Source organism: Pelodiscus sinensis, chromosome 1, assembly GCF_049634645.1.
Source record: "Pelodiscus sinensis isolate JC-2024 chromosome 1, ASM4963464v1, whole genome shotgun sequence".
NCBI classification, from domain to species: Eukaryota; Metazoa; Chordata; order Testudines; family Trionychidae; genus Pelodiscus; species Pelodiscus sinensis.
This window is the reverse complement of record NC_134711.1, coordinates 237,123,790-237,141,229: the sequence shown is the minus strand read 5'-3', so window position 1 is coordinate 237,141,229 and position 17,440 is coordinate 237,123,790. Positions and strand designations below refer to the sequence as shown.

At 43.3% G+C, this 17,440-nt stretch overlaps 1 protein-coding gene across 2 annotated transcripts in view; it reads left to right on the top strand.

The window, feature by feature from the left end:
- The window catches only part of SLC9D1 (solute carrier family 9 member D1), a 65,135-nt gene that overhangs the window by 36,108 nt on the left and 11,587 nt on the right, over nucleotides 1-17,440 (top strand). For both annotated transcript variants that reach the window (XM_006138936.4, XM_006138935.4), the window contains exons 8-10: nucleotides 8,661-8,778; nucleotides 9,312-9,507; nucleotides 14,780-14,930. In XM_006138936.4, the coding sequence (XP_006138998.1) occupies nucleotides 8,661-8,778; nucleotides 9,312-9,507; nucleotides 14,780-14,930 (465 nt within the window). The remainder of the gene's footprint in view (nucleotides 1-8,660; nucleotides 8,779-9,311; nucleotides 9,508-14,779; nucleotides 14,931-17,440) is intronic.

Here is a 17,440-nt window from a genome sequence, read left to right as displayed (position 1 = left end):
AACTAATTAAAGGAAGTTTAACTAATTAAAGAAAATTAGGAACGGACATTTCAGGACTCTGTTTCTGGAACTTTTCCTAAAATTATGCACTTCTTATGCATTTTCTAAGAAATGCATTTTCTAAGTTTTTTCCTTTTAAAAGAAATGCATTTCTATTCTTAAACAATTCTTGTAGTGTAATTCTACTCTGTGACTAAAAATGCCAGGTGTGTATTTCATGGTTAACTATTTCCATGAATTATTTGCTCATTTTACAAGCAAAAAGGTGTGGGGGGGGATGGGAGGCGGGTTGGTTTTGTTTTCAAACTGCCAGCTATACGAGTCAGCCTGGCTTCTCTGATTCTTAATTTATTGTTTACTTCTCATTTATCATTACCAGTATTAAAGGTTGATCAGGTCAAACAATTACTCCTCTGAGAATTCTGCACCACTCTGTGTCCACAGAATTCATATCCCCCACAGATTTGTTTTGGTTCTCTACAGAAAACAATGATCTTCCAGCAGCATGACCCTGTTGCTTTGCCACTAAAATAAATCACTCTGAGGGGTGGGGGGCGTAGCAGATGCGCTACCTTGTGCTTGGCTCCGCTGCTAGTTCTGTCTGGGCTAGAGACTGGGGAGGATAGGACTTCCTCTCCCGCTTCAAGGAGCAACTGGGGCTGGGCCACACCCACTCCCAGAATCCTCCCAAAACTGCAGGAGGTTCCACAGCACCCTGCCCTCATCACTGTTCAGCTATGGAGGGAGGGATCACTGTATGGGAAGCTGCTCCCCCATCCACCTAACTCCTGTGCATCTAACCTCTCCAATGAATCTCTCCTCTCTGCAACCAGAACCCCCATACAGAACCCTCCACCTGAACCCCACCCTGCTAAGAACATAAAAACAGCCATACTGGGTCAGACCAAAGGTCCATCTAGCTTGTATCCTGTCTTCCGACAATGGGAGGTAACCAGGACAATCCCTGCATCCATCCCAAGCACCATCCCCACCCACCTCTTCCCATCCCTGCTTTGCCTCCTTTCTGCACCCATTCCACACCCTCCCCCAAGTGACACAACTAATCCCCCAGGGGATTAGTGGGGGGCCTATTCTAGTATCAGCAGCACTCAGACCAACACTCACTGGAAGCAGCAGTGGGAAGTGGAGTGACCCGGCTCTCAACCATGTCACTCCATTTCCTGCCACTAGTAAGTGTGAAGGGCAGTTCCTCTCCTTCCCTCAAGCTCCCTCCCCTGAGCAACATGTCTGAGAGCTGGGGGCGTGAAACAGGCTAGGGCTGGGTTGCTCTGTGTCCCACTGCCCCTGGTGAATGTGGGGCTGAGCATAACTCCTGCTGCCAATGCTAGGTCTGCTGCTAGTCCACTGGGCCACCCGGGGCCCCCAAAACGCAGGGCCCAGGGCAGTTGGGCGAACTGGAATTTAAGGGGCTTTAACCTCCCTACCACTTTTGTCCCCAGGCAAAAGGGACAGTGAAGCACTGACAGACCCTATTGACAGGGCTGCTGATGGGGGAACAAAAGTTGTCTCTGAGTAGGCTGGCCTGGCAGCCAGTTCTTACCAAAGCACCTCACTAGCTCTCTTTCACCTCTGCCCGGCACAAAGCCTCAGGAAGAAGTACCGCAAGTAGTGTTTGCTGACACTGAAGAACTGACAGATTCCTCAGTTTGTCATAGCCTTCTTCTTGTCCTCCCAAGACAAGCTGGTGTTGACAGCAGAGGTGTGTCTACCACAAAAATGATCACAAAGCATACTACGATTTGTTAAAGTGGGTAATCCCAAACTTGGGAATACAGACAGAGGTGTTCAGAGACAACAAATAGCCTTTTAGATATTTTGTGGGCCCCTGTAGAGTGACTCCAACTTATCGAGGTCATTATGGACCCAGTCAGGGTACTATGGCAAACCCTTCCTTCCATCCCTTTTATGGTAAAATGTACAGAATATAAATACTTTTTACTGGATAAAGGATATGTGTATCTTTTCTTGCACTCTCTCCCCGTGTCTCTGGTTGTGGAGGCTGCCAACTAAAGGGATTAACAAGGTCAAATGGAGTCCATGCCCAAAGCAAAAAAACCAAAGATATTGGACATTTTTGGCTGGAAGGCCCACTCCACGGTCTCCTAGAGTTCTGCATAGTGAACCAGAAAGCTATAATTTTAATATGTGGGAATCCGTAAGGACTTGTTGTCCCCCCAGGAGTCTAGACAAGAGTTCTCATCCTTAATTGAAGAAGGGAAGACAGTGGCACTGGCCTTCTATCAAGCAGTTCCCGATGCTGCTGATTCCACAGCCAGATGAATGGCCACTTCTGTAGCTATGCACAGGGGCTTGTAGTGACAGTCCTCAGGGTTTTTTCGTGAGGTACAGTTTGGACCTACCTGGTCCAACATCCTCGGAACCTGAGTGGTCCCAAACCACAGGAGGTCAAGGCTCCTCTCTGGGCTATAGGCATCCCTGGCGTGTGGATTTCCCTTCCCCTGCTGGCCTCATGCTGGGGCTCCCTCCTCTGGCTGGAATTCCCCCCAGCCACCACCAGCCCCTCTCCACCATGGTTCCCAGCCAGAGTGGGGCTTCTCACTGGCCCTGCTGCCGCTCGGGTTCTGGATCGGGGCCAGGGCTTCCCTCTGGCCAGCACCATTCCTGTTCCTGCCAGGGATCCCCCTGCTGGCCCTTCTCTACCCAGGGATCTCCCTGCCTGCCGTCACTGGCCCCACTTCCACTGCGGTTCCAGCTGAGGATTCTCCCCACCTGCCGCTGGCTCAGCTGCCACCTGGGTTCCCAGTCAGAACTGGGGATTCCTCCCAGACGGTGCTGGCTCCACTGCTGCTGGGGTTCCCGGTCAGGACCGAGGATCCCTTTCAGTTGCCACAGGACTCCCCAGCCTAGGGCTCTCCAAGGCTGGACTCCCCACCTACCACAGGACCAGCTTCTGCCAGCTCACCTGGGGCTCCCCAGCACTCACGGGACTTCTAGTTGACTTCTGCACCTCACCTCTGGGTCTCTCTTGTCCAACAACATCTGTGGCTCTTCCTTCCACACCATGGGTGTTGCTGGCCCAGAGTCCCAGATTCAACCTATACAACAAATCTTCCAAGACATCCCTTTGAAGGGTCATTGCTCTTTTCAGAGGAAATGGACCGCATAGCCTTAAAGATTCTTAAGTTGACCTTTAAAAGCGACGAGGAGTCCTGTGGCACCTTATAGACTTAGCAGATTGACTGGAGCATAAGCTTTCGTGGGCAAAGACCCACTTCGTCAGATGCATGCAGATTCAAACTAACACAGCTACCCCTCTGATAAGTTGATCTTTAAATTTCTGGTCTGTATACATTGCCTTTTAATCTGAATAGAAGGAGAGAGAAGGAAAGAAAATTAAAGAACTTTCTCCCAGTAGGCAGCTGACTTAGCAGGAAATGTCTGTATTCACTGTGGGTGGATCTGTGGTTCCAGGATTGGGGTCCTGAGTCATCTCAGGACCCAAATGCAAATCTGGGATAGAGATCATCCTTGAATTAGGGGATTGCCAATGATGATATCCCAGCTGTATCCAGAAAAAACTACAGGCCCCAAGAAATTGGCTGCTACTTCGCCCAACTAGTCAAGCAAGATAAACAATGGAGGAAGAGCAGAGGGTTCAGACATAGGCCCTTTCCAGCAACCTCCATAACAGGATCAATAGAGATCAGCTCTAAACTCTCAGGGACTTTGAACCACTTGTTTTGATGAAAAGCTCAAAGTCAACAGTACAATCCCCTCAGCAATTTAATTAAACTAAGGTAAGAAGCAGCCTACCTTCTAGGAATGCAGGATCAGCTGGCAGATACCTCAGCACATCTTTTTCCTCTTACCCTCTAGCTAGACATCTTCCAACTGGACATCTTCCAACTGTGGGGGATTCCCCTTATAGATCTATTTGCTACCCGCAGCAAGACATGTCATCAGTTCTGCTCTTTGGGAGGCCACAACACAGGATCTCCCTGACACTTCCCAGTTATGGATAAATCACCTGTTTTATGCATTCCCTCCTACCTTGCTAATTCAGAAAGGTCTGATGAAGATCAAGTAGAAATGAAGCAAAATGCAGGACAATGTAGCACTTTAAAGACTAACAAGATGGTTTATTAGATGATGAGCTTCGTGGGCCAGACCCACTTCCTCAGATCAAATAGTGGAAGAAAGTAGTCACAACCATATATACCAAAGGATACAATTAAAAAAAATGAACAAATATGAAAAGGACAAATCACATTGCAGAACAGAAGAGGGATGCGGGGGGGTGGGAAGGGGGAGGAAGGAAGGTAAGTGTCTGTGAATTGCTGATATTAAAGGTAGGGAGAGTGGGATGTTTGTGAGTTAATGGTATTACAGGTGATAATTGGGGAAACTGTCTTGGTAATGGGTGAGAAAGTTCAAATTCTTGTTAAGTCCTTGTTGGCAAGTGTCGATTTTTAACATGAATGACAGTTCAGAGGATTCCCTTTCAAGTGCAGATGTAAAAGGTCTTTGTAGCAGAATGCAGGTGGCTAAGTCATTTAGAGAGTAATTTAATGACTCTCTAAATGACTTAGCCACCTGCATTCTGCTACAAAGACCTGTTACATCTGCACTTGAAAGGGAATCCTCTGAACTGTCATTCATGTTAAAATTCGACACTTGCCAACAAGGACTTAACAAGAATTTGAACTTTCTCACCCATTACCAAGACAGTTTCCCCAATTATCACCTGTAATACCATTAACTCACAAACATCCCACTCTCCCTACCTTTAATATCAGCAATTCACAGACACTTACCTTCCTTCCTCCCCCTTCCCACCCCCCCGCATCCCTCTTCTGTTCTGCAATGTGATTTGTCCTTTTCATATTTGTTCATTTTTTTTAATTGTATCCTTTGGTATATATGGTTGTGACTACTTTCTTCCACTATTTGATCTGAGGAAGTGGGTCTGGCCCACGAAAGCTCATCATCTAATAAACCATCTTGTTAGTCTTTAAAGTGCTACATTGTCCTGCATTTTGCTTCAACTACCCCAGACAGAAATGTAGCCGTGTTAATCACTAAGTAGAAATGAGTGTGAGTCATCCTCATAGACCAAGTATGGCCAGATATCATCCCCCTTTAGACCTTTCAGTGGAAACCCTGTTACTACTTCCACCGTACCTAGACCTGATCTCCTGACCCCGTGGTTGCCAGCTCCATTTAAACCTAAGTTGTGTTCATCCGATAGTCTGGAAACTCAGTGGCTGAATACTGAGGAGCAAGCTTGCTCTGAGTAGGTCAATAGAGTCCTACTGAGCTGTTGAAAACCTTCTGTCAGGGCCACCTGTTACCTGCACAGGTTTCTCTGTCATTCACACACTAGGGGGAGACACCTTTCCCCAATTCCAATGGCTCAAAGTACAACCTCCTGTGGATCTGCAGGATCTTTTGCCACTGAAGGAGCCATACTCAGTAATATCCTTATTCTCTATTTATTGACAATTACCAAACAAGCAGAATACACATGCAGTGTCATGCTCTCCAACCCTGATAAAGGCAGGCAAACTTTCCCAGTAGGTCAGGCAAGGTCAGCCTCTTTGGATCCTGGTTGCTGCATGTCATGGTCATGCAGAGGAATTCTGGCAGCTCTGGTCATAGGCTGGGTCTTGGAGGTGAGTTCTTGCAGGGTCTTTCCTTCTTCTTCTGTTTCTTTCATCCTTTCCTCTTTCCCCCTCTTTTCCTTTCATGTTGGTCTCCTTGGATCCCAGTTTATATAGTGAAACTTGAATCCTGCTTAGCTATACCGTAACCAATTATTTTAGTATAATTTTACTAACCAATCATTACATATGGTAACAGAATTACCTGGCCAATCATACCCCACCACCTTAGTTGATTTACACCTAGCAAAATTAATTATACAGCAGACAGAAATAATAAAAACCAGACAGATCATACAGACTAAGGTCTCATCTAGAGTCTAGACTACTTTCCTCTTTCGAAAGAGGGATGTAAATTAGGCAGATCGAAAGTGCAAATGAAGCACGGATTTAAATATCTCTCACTTTATTTGCATATTCATATCTGATGGCGGTTTCAAAAAAAGGGTATTTTGAAAGTGAAACCGCAGTCTAGACGTGGTTCTTTTGGGGAATTCCCCCCCCCCCCTTTTTAAAAAGATCCTGTACTCCTGAAAAAATGAGTACGGGATCTTTCAAAAAAGGGTTTTTAGCCCATCCCCTTTCTTTCCTCTCAAAAAGTTCTACTGTAACTAAAAAGAAACACACTGCAGCACTTCTTAATGGACACTGATTTAGATCATTCACACTCCTCTGCATAAAACTTAAAAGAAATATTTTATGCATGCTATGTCTATTCATCAGGCTTCTGTGTCTATCATTTTACATCATCTTGACTAGTTTCCAAAATAGAAATGAACATAACGGCTGTACTGGGTCAGACCTAAGGTCCATATAGCCCAGTAGCCTGTCTGCCAACAGTGGCCAGTACCAGGTGCCCCAGAGGGGGTGGACCGAAGACAATGATCAAGTGATTTGTCTCGTGCCATCCATCTCCAGCCTCTGACAAACAGAGGCCAGGTACACCATTCCTACCCCCTGGCTAATAGCCTTTTTGGACCTAACCGCCATGAATTTATCTCGCTTCTCTTTAAACTCTGTTATAGTTCTAGCCTTCACAGCCTCCTCTGGCAAGGAATTCTACAAGTTGACTACATGCTGTGTGAAGAACTTTCTTTTATTAGTTTTAAACCTGCTACCCATTAATTTCATTTGGTGTCCTCTAGTCCTTATATTATGGGAACTAATGAATAACTTTTCTTTATTCACCCTCTCCACATCACTCATGATTTTATATACTTCTATCATATCCCCCCTCAGTCTCCTCTTTTCTAAACTGAAAAGTCCCAGTTGCTTTATCCTCTCCTCATATGGGACCCGTTCCAAACTCCTAATCATTTTAGTTGCCCCTTTCTGAACCCTTTCCAAGGCCAAAATACCTTTTTTGAGGTGAGGAGACCACATCTGTACACAGTATTCAAGATGTGGGCATACCATAGTTTTATACAGGGGCAGTAAGATATTCTGTGTCTTATTTTCTATCCCTTTCTTAATAGTTCCTAACATCCTATTTGCCTTTTTGACCGCCGCTGCACACTGTGGAAGTTTTCAGAGAACTATCCATGATAACTCCAAGATCTCTTTCCTGATTTGTCGTAGCCAAATTAGCCCCCATCATACTGTACATATAGTTGGGGTTATTTTTTCCAATGTGCATTACTTTACACTTATCCACATTAAATTTCATTTGTCATTTTGTTGCCCAGTCACTCAGTTTGGTGAGATCTTTTTGAAGTTCTTTACAGTCTGCTTCTCTCTTGACTATCTTAAACAGTTTAATATCATCTGCAAACTTTACCACCTCACTGCTTACCCCTTTCTCCAGATCATTTATGAATAAGTTGAACAGGATTGGTCCCAGGACTGACCCTTGGGGGACATGACTAGTGACCCCTCTCCATTCTGAAAATTTACCATTTATTCCTACCCTTTGTTTCCTGTCTTTTAACCAGTTCTTAATCCATGAAAGGACCTTCCCTCTTATCCCATGACAATGTAATTTACACAAGAGCCTTTGGTGAGGGACCTTGTCAAGGCTTTCTGAAAATCTAAGTATACTATATCTACTGGATCCCCCTTGTCTGCATGTTTGTTAACCCCTTCAAAGAACTCTAGATTAGTAAGACATGATTTCCCTTTACAGAAACCATGTTGACTTTTGTTCAACAAATTATGTTCTTCTACGTGCCTCACAATTTTATTCTTTACCATTGTTTTGACTAATTCGCCCATTACTGAAGTTAGACTTACCAGTCTGTAATTGCTAGGATCACCTCTAGAGCCCTTTTTAAATATTGGTGTCACTTTAGCTATCTTCCAGTCATTAGGTACGGAAGCCATTTTAAAGGATAGATTACAAACCACAGATAATAGTTCTCCGCAATGACTTCATTGTCCTTGACTGCTCCTTTTGTGTATCGATTGTCTAGGGAGCCCACTGGTTTTTTAGCAGGCTTCCTGCTTCTAATGTACTTAAAAAACGTTTTGCTATTTCTTTTTGAGTTTTTGGCTAGCTGTTCTCAAAATCTTTTTTTGCTTTTCTTATTACATTTTTACACTTAATTTGACAGTGTTTATGTTCCTTTCTATTTATCTCACTAGGATTGGACTTCCACTTCTTGAAAGATGCTTTTTTGTCCCTCTCTGCTTCTTTTACATGGTGGTTAAGCCACAATGACTCTTTTTTAGGTCTCTTACTATGTTTTTTAATTTGGGAATCTCCCCAACATCCTCAGCCGTGAATACTGATGCAAAAAAATCATTTAGCTTCTCTGCAATGGCTTTATCGTCCTTGAAATATTAACAGCTGATCAGCTGGCTTTAGAAAATTTGTTTTTAATACATGATAAATGACTTATAATTATTTCCATATTTAGATTATTATAGTTGATAAAAATATAAAGTATAACACTGTGTTCTATATCTTCAGGCCAACGAAGACTCTCGATATATGGTTACTTCTGACATTGTTACAGATGCTGCTAAATATTCAGTCTGCATCAAGCTACATTTTTATCATTTTCTTTTTCTGACAAACAGGTGATATTGATTACAGTAGTGTACTGCTTGGCATGCTGGTAATGCAGGATGTACAGCTTGGTTTATTTATAGCTGTTATGCCAACCCTTATTCAAGCAGGAGCCAGCACTTATTCCAGGTAAAGAGGTTTCAAAATGTATTTATTTATGAACTTTGTCTCTCAAAATGGCTTCATTGTTTTGTGCCTTATAGAATTTGCCCACCCATAAGCTTATAGATCTATGTATGATGATGACAAAACTGTATTTAGAGTTTTTAATGTGGGTTTCTCAAAACATGGCCATCCAGTGCTATGTGCACTTTTGCATTATGTAGATGTATAATATTACCCCAATACTTCACATACAAGCAAACGATGGAAAAAATTATTTGTTGTCATAAAATTAAAGGCTTTCCATCTCACTATATCCCATAATCATTCTGTTTAAATATAAGCCTCAGTAAATTATTGAGCCATATGCTGTGCCCTGAAAATCAGCCAATACAGGCTATTATGGACTATAAAATAGACATTAGCAGGGATTACTGGGTGCACTGTATTTTGAAAATTAGAAAATGTCTATCTTTGCTATTAGATTTTTCATTTGGAGGAAACTGGCTTAAAGGCAACAGAACAGGTAAAATAACATATTTTCTTTTTTTCTTTCCTAGCATTGTCATGGAAATACTGAGAATACTGATACTGATTGGCCAAATTCTCTTTTTTTTGGCTGCTGTTTTTCTTATCTGTCTTGTTATAAAGACTTATCTCATAGGACCATATTATCGTAAGTTGCATGCAGAGAGTAAAGGGAATAAAGAAATCCTCATTTTAGGAATATCTGCTTTCATCTTTCTTATGTTAACGGTAATCTTTAAAAAAACTTTTTTATGTCTTTGATGTGCAATTTAATATGAGATATGAAAAAAAAAGTTAGCACATTTAACCTTTGTTGCATATTTCCACAGTTCTGTAATTAGTATTTTAAAACCAAAACTCAAATGCATGGAAGATCAAAACATCTATCAATTTCAAGTTCTACTGAAAAGTGATAAGAAGTAATTGATTAGGAGTTGAGATTCAGTAATTTTAATTTTATTTAATCTAAATAAACTCAAATTCAGTTGCAACAAATAATTTTCAAACTACTTGTGCAAATTATCATATTAGCATGAGGTGCAAGTAAAGATCTGTTAGTCCTTGCTATGTGCCCCAATTTTCTGAAAGTTTAAAATCTTATTTTCTGGTGCAGAAAACTGGTTTGGTTTTCTTTGGGTTTTCTGAGGTATGTTTTGTTTTTTTTAAACAAATTTGAAAAATAATTTGAGAAGGAGTTTGAGATACTGAAATAAAATAAATTAGACTTTTGTTTGTCACGCTTGTTTTGCCATTAAATTTGTAAGCCAGTAGTCTTTACTACAAATTATTTGTTTCTTTTTGTGAGGGTACTTTTTTATGCAAACTTTTTTCTTTAAAAGCTACTTGAAGCCATTGTAGTTTTTTTAGACACATACACAAATTAAATTTTAATATGTTCTTGATAGACCTTAGAGGTATATTTCTCTTGTCCCAGTGTCCCCTCCATTAATTTAATGCTTGATATTCCACTCATCTAGTAGAGCAGTCTGAGAACAGAGTTGCTGTGACCCATAATCTTTTATGAACTGTGAGTTTGAAGTAGCACTGATATGGATTTGCAGAATCTGTTCATGCTTTTTGAATTTTTACTGGTGTTACCATGCTTTAGATCACTGTTTCAGCTCTCCAAGTTAATGATTTGGAACTAATAGTACAAGACAAGAAGCAGGGTATGAAATTTGGAGAAAACTGAATTTTTGTTTTAAGTTTTACAGCACTTTATTTTTGCACTTTTTACACCCAAAAATTTAATAGGCTGCCTGGCTATGATTAAGTTGTTTAAACAAATGTGTTGCACTGGTAGAAAAACAATTTGTCTGAAAACTGTAGGTACAGGGGGTACTTACAAATTTTTTTTTTTTTAAAAGGGGGTACTTTATTTTATAAAAAAAAAAAAAAAGTTGAGAGACACTGCTATATATGACCCTGCAGATCTGACTGCCCCTCAGTTCCTTGTTACTATCTGTGACAGTGTTGGAATACTGTCCACTTGTTCATAAATACATGCTAGCCTAGTTCTTCTAGTTTTAGTAGTTGGTGTTTTTAGTTGTTAATTGTTTCATTATTAATTTTTTAGTGAAGTTTATTAGTTAGGGCGGTGGTTCGTTTACTACTGCCTGCCTCAGTAGTGCCACAAGCCCAGGGTTTTAAGGCTTGTGGTTTGTGCTGTAAGCCTGTGCCTAATAGTGATCCCCATGACTCCTATCGACGCTGCTTGGGCGAAGCTAATCAGGCAGATCATTGCAAGATTTGCAAATCATTTAAACTTCACACAGAAAAAGAAAGGGACATTCACTTGAAGCAGTTTCTCATGGAAGTTGAAGTTAAACCAGTGGAGCTTGAGCACCTGGGCCTAGGGATGTTAAATATTAGTAAATTGAATAGTTGATTAACCTCATGAATTCTTATCGGTTAGTCGACTATTCTAGGCTCCCTGGGGGCGGGACTGGCAGCCAATGTGCTCTGGCCTCACTCCCAAAGAGCCCTTTGCCATTCTGCACTACTGCCTCTGTATCAGAGGCAACAGTGCAGGAAGCCAGGCAGGAGCTGATCCTCAAGGGGGAGATACTTTAAAAACCAGCTCCCCTTGTTGATTGGCTGCCCGTTGCCTTGCATTGCTGCCTCTGATAAAGAGGAAGCAGCACAATGTGGTAGTAGCTCCTATTGAGGGGCAGTCTGAGCTCCTAGACCTAGCGTAAGTTGGAACTGAGCTGACCTGCCTGCCTGCCTGGCTCCTAATACACTTTGAATGCAAAGCTGCAGCAGTGGTAGATCCCGGACCCAGTGTGAGCCATGACTGAGCAAAGCTGCTGGCCAGTCTGCTAAAAAATGTACTGGCAAGTGGGACGGGGGGAGGGAAATGTGTGTAGTCTACAGCATTAACCTATAGCCTTTTGCTTATCAGTTTGTTAATTGACTACACTATTACATCCATACCCGGGCCCCAGTTCTTTGGTGTGGGGTGCTTTGGTTTCAGTGTGTGACATGGTGCAGATAAGAACTCTGCTAAGGAGTTGTAACACCATAAATCCCTGGCACTGTAGTGGGAGGCTTAGCCTTAGCTCTCTTAGACCTCCCTAACCCCCACCAGGCACAATAGAAGGGACAGGGGTCACTCCCCTCACAACTCCACTAGGTCCCCCACTGGCCAGAGACTCTCAAACAAAAGGAAGCAACACTGTTGACTCTGGCAGCCCAGGCACTGTTAAATCCTGCAGCTGTGATGGCTCCCCACCAATATTGAAGAGGTGGAGTTGGTCAAGCCTACAACACCCAATAACTTTGAGACTGCCAGAGACTTAATTAAACTAACAGCCTCTCTCCCTTGGGTGGAGGTCCCTATGCTTCCAGCACTGGCCATGCAGTTGCCCTCATGAGGGAAGCCTGCTATGATGAGGTGTTGCTCCACTCCAGACTGGCACAGGACAAGGCACCAGTCGGATTCGACAGATTCCCAGCATTCTCACTAGTGTGGGCAGTGCCCAAAGTGTGGCTAGCACCAAAGCACAAAGCTCAGTGTTCCTCAGCACCAAATTGTTGGCGTCATTCCTTGGTGTGTTCTGATTCATGGCCACCGTCTACATACCAAGGGACAGGCATCTCTCCCACTCTGTTAGCAGGTTCATGGGCAGTCCATGCAGCTGAGCCTGGGGGAGGCAGGCTCCAAGCTGCATCTACAGCCCCGCCACCTGTGCTGAGGCCCCACCCCTACCACAGGGAGGGGAGGAGGAAGAGCATCCCACTGAGTACATACGCCCCCCCCCCCACCATCACAGGAGGGGAAGAGCGCGCGCCCCAGCCTCCCTGGAGCAGCAGGGAGGGAAGGAGCCATGTCTCCTCAGTTGGCCTGAGCCTCCCAGCCCTTCCGAACAGCTGGGCCAAGCCTCCCCAGATCCTGGAGCAGCAGGGAGAGAAGAGGCCGCGTGGCCCAAGTCTCCCTGGCCCCCGGAACAGCAGGCATGGTGGGTGCTGGGAGCAGCAACACTCCGACCCCAGAATGCCTATAGCAGGCATTCTCGGTGTGGAGTGTGGGCAGGGCCAGGCTGGCAAAGCCTTCCCCCACCTAAGCCACTGGACTCCCATGCCCAAGTTTCAATTCAGGACATATATAGGGCTACAACTTGGCCTTCAATCCATACTTTCATACCGCACTATGCCATTGACCAGTAGGCAAGAAAAGATGGTGCTGTAGGTAGAGCAGTTCGACAACCCATAATGTGCTAACTCAGACTGCACCTCCTTAGGAGTAGCTTGGGGGGTCACTTGATTGGAATTAACGTGAACAAGAACTTGAAGAAAAAATAGTTACCTCTCTTAACTAATCTGTGGTGTTCTCATCCACTCCATTATCTGTCCTTCCTCTCTTGGGGTACATCTAGACTACAGGCTTTTGTTGACAGAAGTTTTGTCGACAAAGCTTCTGTCAGTAAAGAGCATCTAGACTACATCCAGTTCTGTCGATAAAGCAAGCTGCTTTGTGAACGTGAGAGTGTAGACGCAAAGGACAGTGTAGATGCAATAACGCCTTCTGTCGACAGAACTCTGTTGACAAAAGGCATTATTCCTTGTAGAATGAGGTTTACCACCGTTGACAAAACTGCCAAGTTCTGTCGATGTTATGTTGACAGAACTCGGCGGTAGAGTAGACGCATGTATAGTTTTGTCAACAAAAGTCCACTTTTGTGTGTGTGTGTGTGTGTGTGTGTGTGTGTGGACATTAGGATTAACTGATAAACCAGGTTTATTGGATAATAGTGTAAACAACTACATGCTAACATCCTTATTTGATGTATGATAAAAGTGCTGCTTACTATGTGAACACTCAAAACGTTGTCTTCATTTTGCAAAGTGCAATTTCCTTGCTTTTAAGCTGGTTCCCTCCGAGCACTGGCTCCTTCTTGCCCTTCCTACCCATGCTGCTGCCTCTGTGGGAGGTAGGGGAGGGCAGGCAGCTCTGTGGAAGCCAGCTTGTGTGGAGAGCCATCTTAAAAGCTAGCTCCCTGTGCGTACTGGCTCCCATCTGTCCTCCCCACCACCCTCGTGTTACTGCCTCTCTGAGAGGCAGCAGTGCTGAGGGTAGGTGGTTCTGTGGGAGCCAGAACACACTGGGAGCCAATGTAAAAGCCAGTTTCCCATGGACACTGGCTCCTGCCTCCCTGTATCAGAGGCAGCAAGTGTAGAGGGGGCGGTGAATGTGGACATTAGGATTAACCAATAAGACCAGGCTTATTGGTTAATCATGTAAATGACTACACGCTAGTATCTCTATTTTTATATGATAAAAGTGCTGCTCACTGTGTGAATATTAAGAATGTTGTCTTTGTTTTGCATTGTGCAATTTCTTTGTTTCTGTAAGCTCAAGCTGGACTTTTGACATACATATTTGTTCCATTTTCTTTTTAATGCCATAGATAATAAACAAGCAAGTACATTACTCTTTTATTGCTAACATCTTTCAAGTTTAATATTAGGCTTCACTTTGGCCAAGCACTTATGTGTACATGCTTAAATTCATCCCTGTTCAACAAAGCACTTAAACATGTTCTTAAATGGAATTTAAGCACATTCTTAAATCTTTTGTTAAATCAAGGCCATGGTCTCATCATAGATTATACATTCAGAATATTTATCTTTGTTTAACAATTGGCAGGAAGTGTACTGGTTTTAATTAGTTTAGTTGGGTGAAATCCAATGTCTGTTGAAATCAGTGTATGTCAGTGGAGCTAGATATTAGCCTTGGAGCATGATACAAGAAGTGTGGTATGGAAAATTTACATTATGTTTCTAAAGAATGTCTCTAGTTTACTAATCTAGATAACCACAGTAAATACAATAATATATTGAAATAAATCTTATAAATTCCTTTAATTGTTGAAATTGTATTGAGAAGCAGTAATATATTAAACCTGAAAGCAATATTTCTGTAATCTCTAACAGTGAAATGTCATAATAATTTACAACAGCCAGAGAATAGCAATAAACTTTCCATTCTTCTTTACAGATCACAGAACTTTTGGATGTTTCAATGGAATTGGGATGCTTCTTAGCTGGAGCATTAATCTCTTCTCAGGGTCACATGATTACTGAAGAGGTTATGTCCTGTATTGAACCAATACGTGACTTTCTTGCCATCATTTTCTTTGCATCTATAGGTAACTTTTTAGGAAAGTTGGTTAAAAAGTATTAAACTCCAAGGTTTTGCTGAAGAGTATGTGTGGAGATTTACGGGGGTTTTATTTTGTAAAAATATTACATATCTCCTGAACTTACTAATGTTTTATTTTTAAATATAGTATTGAAATATATTATAGATGTTTAAATCTGTAATGTTAACTCTGGCCTCTTACTGGCATTTAAAAAAATCAAATTTTTGAATATTTGTTAAATCTCTTAAATCAGGGGTCTCCAAACTACGGCCCGCGAGGCCCTCTCATCCGGCCCGTGGAGACCTTTTTGTCTGGCCCCGCCTTCTTCCGCGTGCCGGTGTGACGAGGCGACCCCCGCCCATCCCTGGGGCGCCGCCGAACGGGCCCTTCTTGCCGCGGGGGGGGGGGGGACCCTGTCAGGGGTGTGCGGCGTGTACTCACGCCGCGCCGGGGCAGGAGAAGAGGGCCGCTCCGCTGACAAGCGGCCGCGCGGCGGCAAACGGCGCAGGGGGCGGGGGTTAGCACGGGCGGCGTTCCCCCGCCCAGACTGACAGGGCAGCCGGCCAATCAGGGGGCAGGATGGGCGGTGGTGGTAACGCCCGCCCGGCGACGTGCGGGGGAACGTGAACCCCGGCGGGAACTTTAAAAAGGTGACTCCTTCCGCCCGGGGGGGGAAGGAGTGAGCGGTGGCAAGCAGGAGGGGAGGACAGCGTGCAGAGGAAGGGGAGAGCAGGGGGAAAAGCCCCCCCCCCCTTCCGGGAGAAACGGATTCGCAGGTGAATATTCTGAAGAGGAAACATTAAAAGCAACAATCTCTCTACCATAAGTGGATATATTTGCACACTATATTCAGGTAAGTTTAACTTAAGAAATCATAAGAATTTTTAAAAATTGTTTCAGGTCATTTGCAGCTATTATTGCGACAAAATTAGTTCGCATAATCAGGTTTTTTGAGCGATATTGTGTGCAAGATACTTTCAGTTTCATTATTTATTCATGTTGAATTCACTTTATTTTAGTGCCCAGCGATGGCCGAGAAGAGGAAAAGAAAAATAGACGATGAGTGTCGGCAATTTCAAGAAGAATGGAGTTTGAAATACTTCTTCATCAAATCCGGCGAGAAAGCATTGTGTGTGATTTGCAACGAAACCGTGGCTGTGATGAAAGAATACAACCTGCGCCGTCATCATCAAAGCAAACATCAGGAGAAATATGTACAGTTGAAGGGTAAAGTCCGTGCCGAAAAATTTTCTAAATTACAAAATCAACTCACATCTCAGAGGACATTGTTCAGTAAATCCTCAAATGAAAATGAATCCTTAACTAAGGCCAGTTATAAAGTTGCCTACGTCCTGGCTAAAAGTGGCAAACCCTTTACAGATGGTGAAGTAGTGAAGGAATGTTTGTTGGAAGTGGCTGAGGAACTTTGCCCAGAAAAGTCAAAACAATTTGAAAATGTAGCTTTGGGTGCGAATACCATTGCCCGCCGTGTTGCAGACATGGGTGAAAACATTGTGACTCAAATAGCGAAAAATGCAAGCAAGTTTCGCCATTTTTCAATTGCAATGGATGAATCGCTGGACAGCTGCTCCACCTCTCAACTGCTTGTGTTCATTAGAGGTGTGGATGAAGACATGAACATAACACAAGAGCTGGCTTCCCTACATAGCATGTATGGCACTGTTACCGGAGAGGATATATTCAATGAGTTGAAAAAAACATTTGCTGATTATAACTTGGACTGGACTAACCTCAGTTGCCTGACTGTTGATGGAGGAAAGAACATGAGTGGCATAAAGAAAGGCTTGGTTGGACAAGTGAAGCAGATGTGTAATGAGAAAAACATTATACAACCAATGTTCCTGCACTGTATTATTCACCAGCAAGCTTTGTGTGCTAAATATGTGGACATTAGCAGTGTACTGAATCCTGTGGTGAAGATGGTGAATTTAATAAGGTCACATGGGCTCAACCATAGACAGTTCAGAGACATGTTGAAAGATAGACACAGAATCGCAAGATTTACCATATTACACAGCAGTAAGATGGCTAAGTTGTGAGAAAGTTCTGAGCAGAGTATTTAAGTTAAGAAAGGAAATAGGTGACTTCCTGGAAAGTAAAGGCAAGCCACAGCCATTACTGTCTGATGAAGAGTGGGTATGGAAATTGGCTTTTGCTGCAGACATAACTAGTCATTTAAATTTTCTGAACCTAAAACTACAAGGAGAGCAAAATCTAGTTTCTGATCTATACACCCACCTAAAGGCCTTCAGATCCAAACTTGTCTTGTTTTTGGAACAAGTACAGGCCAACAACTTGACGCACTTTCACCAGTGCAAGGTCTTCATGGCTGAAGCAACAGCTGAGTTCCCCACGTCATTTGCATGCGAGATCATCAAAGACCTCCAGCTGCAGTTTCAGCAGCGGTTTTCTGACTTGGATTCAAAGGCAGAAGAAGTGAGATTGTTTCAAAACCCATTTGAAGCAGATGTGGCCAGTTGCCCAGATGAACTGCA